The following is an 8,563-nucleotide window of genomic DNA, read 5'->3' as shown; positions in this document are numbered from 1 at the left end:
GAGAAGAAAAGCCAGGAAGGTCTCCTTGCTGCCCATCAAACATCTAGTGGGCTGGCCAATAACACCAGGTATCCAGCAAGAAAAATGCCAGGGACTGCCCTCATTTACCCCCTAGTCGCCCTAGGGCTGCAACCTAGGGGCGTTGACGCCCTACATACTAGAGCACATGCAGACACACTGGCACGCAATACCCCTGGCCACTCATATATAGTCCAAACAACCCAGGTCGGCCAGCTGTCCACCAGCCCCAACGATTGGAAAATGGGTAATAATGAAGTACCAGGGCACCAAAGATCATGGGAAAAAACAGGTAAGGCTGGGAAAATAGCCCCAACCTGCAAAAGCCTGATAGCATCGAACAAAGCGAAAACCTTGAGCTAAATACACATCCCAACATGAGAAATCTGAGTCACTCCGACGGGCACAGCCACAAAATAGCCCACACTCCCTAACACCTGTCCCTTGGAGAAACTAGGAGAAATCCAAAGAGATGCCATAACTCTAACAGAAGACCAAGACAACTGAGGCAGAAGAAGCCCTCACCATGGAGATACATAACTCTAACAGAAGACGCCCTCACCGTGAAGATACATAACTCTAACAGAAGACGTAGACCACTGAGGCAGACAGCCTTCAGATACATAGGTTCTTTATAAATTATGTGGAGAGAGGGAGAAGATAGTGATGATAAAAAACACATGAAAAATTGGTGGAAAGGTTGTTAAGAGACTATAGAGAGGAGAGGAAGATGTAGCCAAAAAATGCTAGCCACTGGCACTTTGCAATGGATGAGATCGTGCATGTGTCTATAGGGGAGTGCGTGCTTGCCAAGTACTGTTTCCTTTGAGTGCGTGCTTGCCAAGTACTGTTTCCTTTGGGATGCTGGCAACCATTAGGGTGCGGTGAGTTGTTTCTAGGTATGTGCATGTGGATGGATGTGTATGCATGCCTCTGGATGTTGATTGGTCTTGCTACACTGACTACATTTTCATCTTCATTTATGTGCATTTTGTCTCTTTATGTTTTACTTTTTACCATGCTGCTTTTATCAGGATGCTATGTCGCAATTTCATTTTAACAAGCTGACAAAGCTTTAATGTCAGCTCAAGCCGTAAAGATATCGAATCATCAATACACTTCTCAAGTGTCCATCATCAACCCAAGAGGATCTTATTGGTCGAGTCCGAAAAAATCTCTTTTGAACACACCAAGCGCCATCTCTCTTGAACTGGTAAGAGGGGTCTTGTTTGCCTTTTATTTGGATGCTATTATTTTGTTTATATATAGACACAATCACACATTCTAAACCATGGTGGCCTACAATATTGTCAAGTTGTACAAATGAATGAATGTTTTATCAAAGACGAGTCTTCTGGTCAGAATTCTCAAATTGGAACTTCATGTGTCATCCGTCCTAGCAAAGCGTCCTTTGATACGCGGCCTGCTGTCCGCCAAAGTTTTCCTACATGCGTACTGCAAAAAGACATCAGTTTGAAGTGCTACTTATGTTGTAATTTAATTAGTGCACTACACATCACAACAAATTAACACGCATTACCTTAATCTTCTTACTGAAATTCCTCTCACTGCGCTTTCTCCGGTAACGGTCTATGCTTGAATCTTTCTCCTCTTTTCTGTATGGTTGGAAATTTATATTTACGGTGGAGGGTTGGCTATCGTCGCTTAGCATTTCAACTCCAGCTAAACTTAGATCCTGGAGACATCACATGGTAGTTATGGATATCTCTGTCATCTAACATAGCAGCGCACGGACCCTCCTCCCCTGAATGTAGGTGCATGAATCGGTATACGCTTGGAGCAAAACGAAACGGTGGATCAAAAATAAAAGTGCAGACACTATAAACAATGAGGGTAGGCGTGCGGTAAACAAACCGTAGACAAAGGACAATGAGACAAAGTGCTTCTTGTGATAGAAGTGCATGAGGAGCCAGAGATGAGGTGATGATGCGAGCAAGCATACCTTTATTTTATCTGAGCTGTAAAGAGAGGCAAAGTCGTCAAATCTCGGGTCCCTATACATACTTGGAGGCGGCGGTGGTGCAGGTGGAAACAAAACAGCATTATCACTTTGGGCTGATCCAAGGAGATGAGGTGCATATCTGCACGCATCTTGGATCCCACGACAACAATCTGGGCGCATTGGACAATGGTTTCCCAGAACTTGAAGCCCCGGTAAAGTACCATTTAAGTATACTTGCTTGTTGTTGCAATCAGTAAACCCCATAATGTCGAGACCACCTGACGACTTCCAATTGCATTCTCTTTGTGACGCAATTCCCTTGAGAGTACAATCATCTGCTGCCAAATTACATGGATGTTGCCCATACACCACCCCTTCCTGAAGCTGATTGTTGGCAGCCATATTGAAAGGTAGGGCTGGAGCTTGTAGACGATGTTCATGCTTTGGCTCGTTGAGGGTACTTGGTTGAGAGGTTGCGGCCGGATTTGAGGATGATTTATGACATAACCCTTGAGGCAGAGGGAGCACATTATAAGGGCTGAAGTGCTGCAGGAAGTATGCTTGCAAGTCTCGTCCATACGTAGGTTCGTTCAACAGCATTGTTTGAGGGTTTGTATGGAAACTTTCCGCCTGTTTTGAGCAGAAGCTTTGTGTGACATTTGGGGAACACATTTGTGGAAGATGTGGTAATGGTGGGAGAACTTGACTGGATCCTTGGGAGCAGATAGGAACAATATTAGGGCCCTTCGATATTGAGATGTTGGTGGTACTAGCGTTAACGATAGTGTCGTCTAGACCATCTGAAAATATGCACTTTGAGGGAAATATGGGATGTCGAGACGACAATAACGACTCCGAGGATGTAGCCCATGAGGTCAGTTCAACCGTGGAATAGTGTGACACTGGTGAGTTATGGTCACTTGTTCGGATCGGCGAGTCAAGGAGGAACAAGCTTGCCTCATCCACTCTTGCACCACCAGAATCAGTAATTACGTCAACAATGTCAGGCCCTTGCCCCTCTGCATCGTGCTGCTGTCTGCAGGGGATTTGAGTCTCCTGTTCAAAAATTTAGAAAAGGATGAGTTATCAGAAAAACTGCACGTATAAAATAGCATCAACACACATGCAAATGATGAGCTTTACATGAAAGAAAGTGCACTTGCTCAAAATACAGAAAAGCATGTGTACTAACTCTATGCGGCCATTGGAGACCTCTCGTATCCAATGTCCTAAGAGAAGTAGAGAATTAGAAATGCATTTGATATTTTCTTGTTTCCTATATGGATTGGACCTACCTTTCCACTTTCTTGTGAAACATTGAAATCTTCTTTTGTTTAGAATGCCAACATGAACCTTCACCTTGTTTTTTTTTAATGAACAAGGCTACACTCCAAGCCTCCTGTATACCAAATCATGTGCTCAAACCTGTCTAGAGGCACACTATGTGATTTAAAAAAAATTTATGAAGCCTGTCTTGAAGCACACCATGTGAGAGATACACAGCTTTTTGTCTATGCAATTGAACGCACATTCTTCTTTTCTGGTCTGCACAAGGTGAGTGCATACATCAAGGAGTGCATAAGCATGTGTGCGTGTTGGGTGCATTTGATTGGTGGTAGTTTTCGAGCGGCTAGTGCCCCATATGCCCTTAAAACTTTGAGATCTTCCAAATCAAGGGCATAAGATCTCAAATCAAGGGCATATGTTAGTGCCACGTACGCACTAGCGCTCGAAGTTTAGTTGGATGAGGGGGCATCTGCATGCACATAGCAAATTTCCACACCAACAACCACAACCCAATAGCATTTAACATCACAATTGAACTAGGCAACAAGCTGGATTGAGCTCGAAAGAACTGAAACAGCGACAACCCAACAACATATGAGAGCACAATTTAACTAATCTGCAAGGATTGAGCTCTGAATAAAGGAAATGATCACAGTTTAACAACATTTGAACACAACACGATTTGAACTAATTTGCAAGGATAAAGCTCTGCATACATGAAAGCAAGCTCTGAATTTTAGAGAACTACAAAGAAAGCATGACTGGAAGAGACAAAGAAGAGGCAGAACACTTACGCAGTGATGGCCGCAATCAATCAACATCATGCACCTGCAACTTGATGCCTGACGAACAATGATGCGAAACCCTCTCTCTCTCTGTGCGCTAATTCTTCCAGGTAAAGACGAACAATGTACAGGTAAAGGAGTGGTGCGCTAAGAATGGTCAGGAGACTCCAGTTAGATTGCGGCTCAAAACGTTTTACTTTCTCAAATTTTGAAAATTCCTAAAAGCTACGGACTCCGGAGGGAGAGAGAGAGAGGGGGGGTGGGGGGGGTGTTAAAAGAAAGGGAAAATGATCATCTAATTTGTGGAAATTCTCAAAATACCCTTCAAATTTCAAAAATTCCCAATGTACCCCTCATATTTTTGTCATAAATTCCCAAAATGCCCTTCAAATTTTCCAAAATTCCCAAAGTACCCCTAGTTGTGAGAGTAAATTTATCCAAAGATAAACAAGGTGACAACTCACGATGGCCTGTTGAAGATAAGAGGAGAGGAAAGATTTATCGAAAGTAGGTTTTAATCAGTGTTGCAGTTGTATTGTTTTAATATAAAATTGTATTGTCCATATACATGCGAAATAAAAAGATATATTTAATTTAATAACATTTAAGATCAATCTCAATCAGGCCATTTTTTTATTTTCTTCTAGTCAGTACCCGCTACTCGCAAATGGCTTATATATTATGAAGGGGCCCCAATAATAAGGTAAATGGTGTACATTGCATATCAGTTTTTTGAAACAAAATAAAACAAAAAAAAGTAAAATAAAAAGACACATTAAAAATCAAGACAAAAGAATATTTTAATGCTTTCAAATAAGCATAGAAAATAATTAAACAATTTAATATGGTTTTTTTTTAAATCCTCCAATGAGAGAATCGTTTATCAATACCTCAATGTTAGAGAAAGGTGTGTTTGAGCTTAGGCTTAAGCCGATTGAAAATCGAGATTAGCCGGTTGCAAAGGATGACAAAGGAGAGAAAACCCGATAAAATATACTAGAAAATAGTTTGAATATTTTTCAAATTTGAAAATTTCTACTAGTATTTCCATTTTGTATTTGTATAAGGAGGAAACTTGCCGCTTAGACAAAAAGATTTTCTCGAAGATTGCATCATAAGATCAAACTCCTATGAATATTTTGTTTAATGTTTTGATCTCTAAAGTCATTTTCAAGCATGAGGACAAAGTAAATGCTACCTTGGAGAATAGCTTTCTATTCCAAAGTTTTAGCTTTCTATTCACACTAGTATAATGGCCAAAGGTAGCATGGCCCCTCTTAACCTCAAGCCCCTTGCTCATCGCAACTTTCATATAGCAAATCAAGAAAGTATTTTCTCTCTCTCTCTCTCTCTCTCTCTCTCTCTCTACACTTTGGATCATAACGGCCTTTTGGAGGCACAGATATAACATTTTACTTCATTTTGTTTCATCTCTCTCTCTCTCTCTCTCTCTCTCTCTCTCTCCAACGTGGGCCTTGTCAGATAGATCTTTAAGGTCTCTTGGGATAGTTTCCTACGACGTTAAAATCTTCTTCCTCTTCTTCTTCTTCTTCTTCTTCTTCTCTCTCTCTCTCTCTCTCTCTCATGTGGGGCTGATGAAAAAGGTACGTGAACCCTCGGTTCTGTGCGATGCCAATGTGGGCCTCATCGTCTTCTCCAACAGCTCTGATAGGCTCTCTGTCTCGCTTCCTCTCTGCGGTAGCTACACCTTCAACGTGATTGTCCCGACCCCTATGCCTAACCATCTCCATCACACACACAGCAAAAGGTTGCCTCACAGTCGTCGGCAACGTTCGAAAAAAATCATTTTTTAAAACATGCAATATTCCTTTTCTTGATTTTTCCAAGAGGAAATTTTCAAAAATTAGGCTACTTTTTGGGATTTCGCATTATTTTCTCTATTTTGGAGCGAAATTCTCCTTTTCTCCTTGCTCTCAAACGACATTTTTGATATTGAAAACTACACGATGTTAAACCGAGACACATTTTTCCTGAACACTGGTCGCCGGCGAAAAGGCTCTCTCTCTCTCTCTCTCTCTCTCTCTCTCTCTCTCTCTCTCCGTCGGTAGGTGACCTTCTGCAAGCAGCGCATGCATGGGGTTTCAGTACACTATAAACGTGTGAAATGCCTCTAATATATCATTTCATTTCTCTCCAATTTGAAGCATTAACAGAATCGCTCGCTCTCTGTCGCGCTTCCTCTTTGCGGCGGCCACACCTTCGACGCGATTGTCCCGCCCCCTACGCCTAACCGTCTCCATCACACAAACACACACCATTTGTGCCTGGAAAGTCGCCGGCAGTGTTCGGAAAAAATCATTTTTTAAAACATACAAAATTCCTTTCCTTGAATTTGCCAAGAGGATATTTTCAAAAATTAGGTTTTTTTTTGGGATTTTGCATTAATTTTCTCTATTTTGGAGCGGAATTTCTCCTTGCTCTCAAACGGCATTTTTTATATTGAAAACGACACAATATTAAGCCGAGACACATTTTCTCGAACACTGGTCGTCGGCGAAAAGGCTCTCTCTCTCTCTCTCTCTCTCTCTCTCTCTCTCTCTCTCTCTCTCTTTGTGTGTGTGTGTGTGTGTGTGTGTGTGTCTCAAGACAGGTTACCTTTTGCAAGTGGCACATGGGGTTTGAGTACAATATACACGTGCAAAATGCCCCTACATAAAATTTCATTTCTCTCTAATTTGAAGCATTAACAGAATCGGCCACTCTCTGTCTCACTTCCTCTTTGCGGCGGCCACACCTTCAGCACGATTGTCTTGCCCCCTACGCCTAACCGTCTCAATCACACACACACACACACACACACACACACACACACACACGCCATTTGTGCTAGACAGTCGTTGGCACTGTTTGGAAAAAATCATTGTTTTAAAACATACAAAATTCCTTTTCTTGAATTTACCAGGAGGAAGTTTTTAAAAATTAGACACATTAAGCCTAGACACATTTTTCCTGAACACTAGTCACCGGAAAAAATTAAGGCTCTCTCTCTCTCTCTCTCTCTCTCTCTCTCTCTCTCTCTCTCTCTCTCTCTCTCTCTCTCTCTCCGTCCGTCCAGCAGGTCTTCTCCAGCTCCGTCTGACAGGCTCTTTCAGCACGAAGAAGGCCGGTATACAGACATTAGCCAAAGTTTATACTACTGTAATGCTGCTTAGTTGTGACTTTATTGGGTGTGATGTGCATGGGTAGGAGCATGCCGGAAATTATTCGATCGAGCTCGACCCACTCATGTTGAAGCAAGGGATGCCACCGACTCTCTCTCTCTCTCTCTCTCTCTCTCTCTCTCTCTCTCTCTCTCTCTCTCTCAAGAAGGTAAGAGGACTGGTGGGTTGCGCGATGCTTTCAGAACCTTGAGGAAAGAAATGAATGCACCGACAACACTGGTGGTTGTGGGACATCCCGCAAAGCTCGAGGCGAGAGAGAGAGAGAGAGAGAGAGAGAGAGAGAGAGAGAGAGAGAGAGAGAGAGAGAGAGAGAGAGAGAGAGAGAGAGAGAGAGATCAGCCTGAAGAAATGGCAAAGACTGCTAGCTAGGTAGCATTCTTGCGCTGCAAGACTGGCTACAGGGAGAGAGAGAGAGAGATCTCAATATCTCATTGCTTCTAAGAATTGAGCTCTACGCTTTCTCCTCTCTCTTTGCCAACCTCCTCTCTCTAGAGGCCCGTTTGGAAGAATCTAAATTTGAATCTATCTCAGTATCTCTCTCAAGCTTCTATCCTCTCCGTCTACATTGCAATGGGATTCCACACCTTCCCCACTCTCCTCTGTCCCCACATCTTTGTTGCATGTTATAGGAATACATGTGTGCAACTCTCTGTCACACCTCTCTCTCTCTCTCTCTCTCTCTCTCTCTCTCTCTCTCTCTCTCTCTCTCTCTCTCTCTCTGCAAAAGTCTTTGGATCCCATTCTTAGGCTCACTTAGAGTGCATGTTCATAGCTATGCTAAAAGCGTAGGTAGAATAGATGGCCCTCTAACATGAAGGAGCTCGTTAGTGGCGGCGAGGCAATCCCATAGAGTAGAATGTAGGATATTGTCCCGTTACTGTTCCGGTTTCCACTGCTGCAACGGGTCCTTTTCATTGAGAGTCAGTTGAGAACGCATCCCTTTAATAGGCAATCTCCTCTCTCAAAGGCGGGAGGCCTTTTTGGTGGGTGGTTGAACCACCCCCCAACTCTTTCAACGAGCCTCGGGTAGACCTTTTCAATCGGGGGACGTCTTCAGAGGCTCTTTCAGAAGGCTACGGGAAGGCCCTCTTAGGAGCTACTATGAACGCAAAATGGTGATGATAGGCTTGTGGCGAGAGCCCAGCTCGGTAATCCACACTACAGTTGAACGCAAAATGGTGATGATAGGCTTGTGGCGAGAGTCGAGCTCACTACAGTCTACAGGCTAGGTCCACTATCAGTGCCAACGATTGTGTCTCAACTTACTATCGTGCCATTTTCAATTTCAAAAATGCCCGTTGAGGGCAAGGGGAAAAGGAGAAATTCTG

The 8,563-nt window shown here is 43.0% G+C and overlaps 1 protein-coding gene across 1 annotated transcript; it reads right to left on the bottom strand.

Annotated features, from left to right (window-relative positions):
- Positions 1-1,192: 1,192 nt before the first annotated feature.
- On the bottom strand, positions 1,193-4,194 carry LOC147457239 (uncharacterized). The gene is made up of 4 exons (XM_086513554.1): positions 4,063-4,194; positions 1,982-3,037; positions 1,559-1,714; positions 1,193-1,473 (listed from the first exon to the last, which is right to left on the bottom strand). The coding sequence occupies exons 1-4, from the start codon at positions 4,090-4,092 to the stop codon at positions 1,399-1,401; spliced, it is 1,317 nt and encodes a 438-aa protein (XP_086369680.1). The 5' UTR covers positions 4,093-4,194; the 3' UTR covers positions 1,193-1,398.
- Between the last annotated feature and the right edge of the window lie 4,369 nt (positions 4,195-8,563).

This window comes from Adiantum capillus-veneris, chromosome 5 (assembly GCF_014529385.1).
Source record: "Adiantum capillus-veneris isolate H3 chromosome 5, ASM1452938v2, whole genome shotgun sequence".
NCBI lineage: Eukaryota > Viridiplantae > Streptophyta > Polypodiopsida > Polypodiales > Pteridaceae > Adiantum > Adiantum capillus-veneris.
The sequence above is the reverse complement of the archived record's forward strand: the minus strand, read 5'-3'. Positions and strand labels throughout refer to the sequence as shown.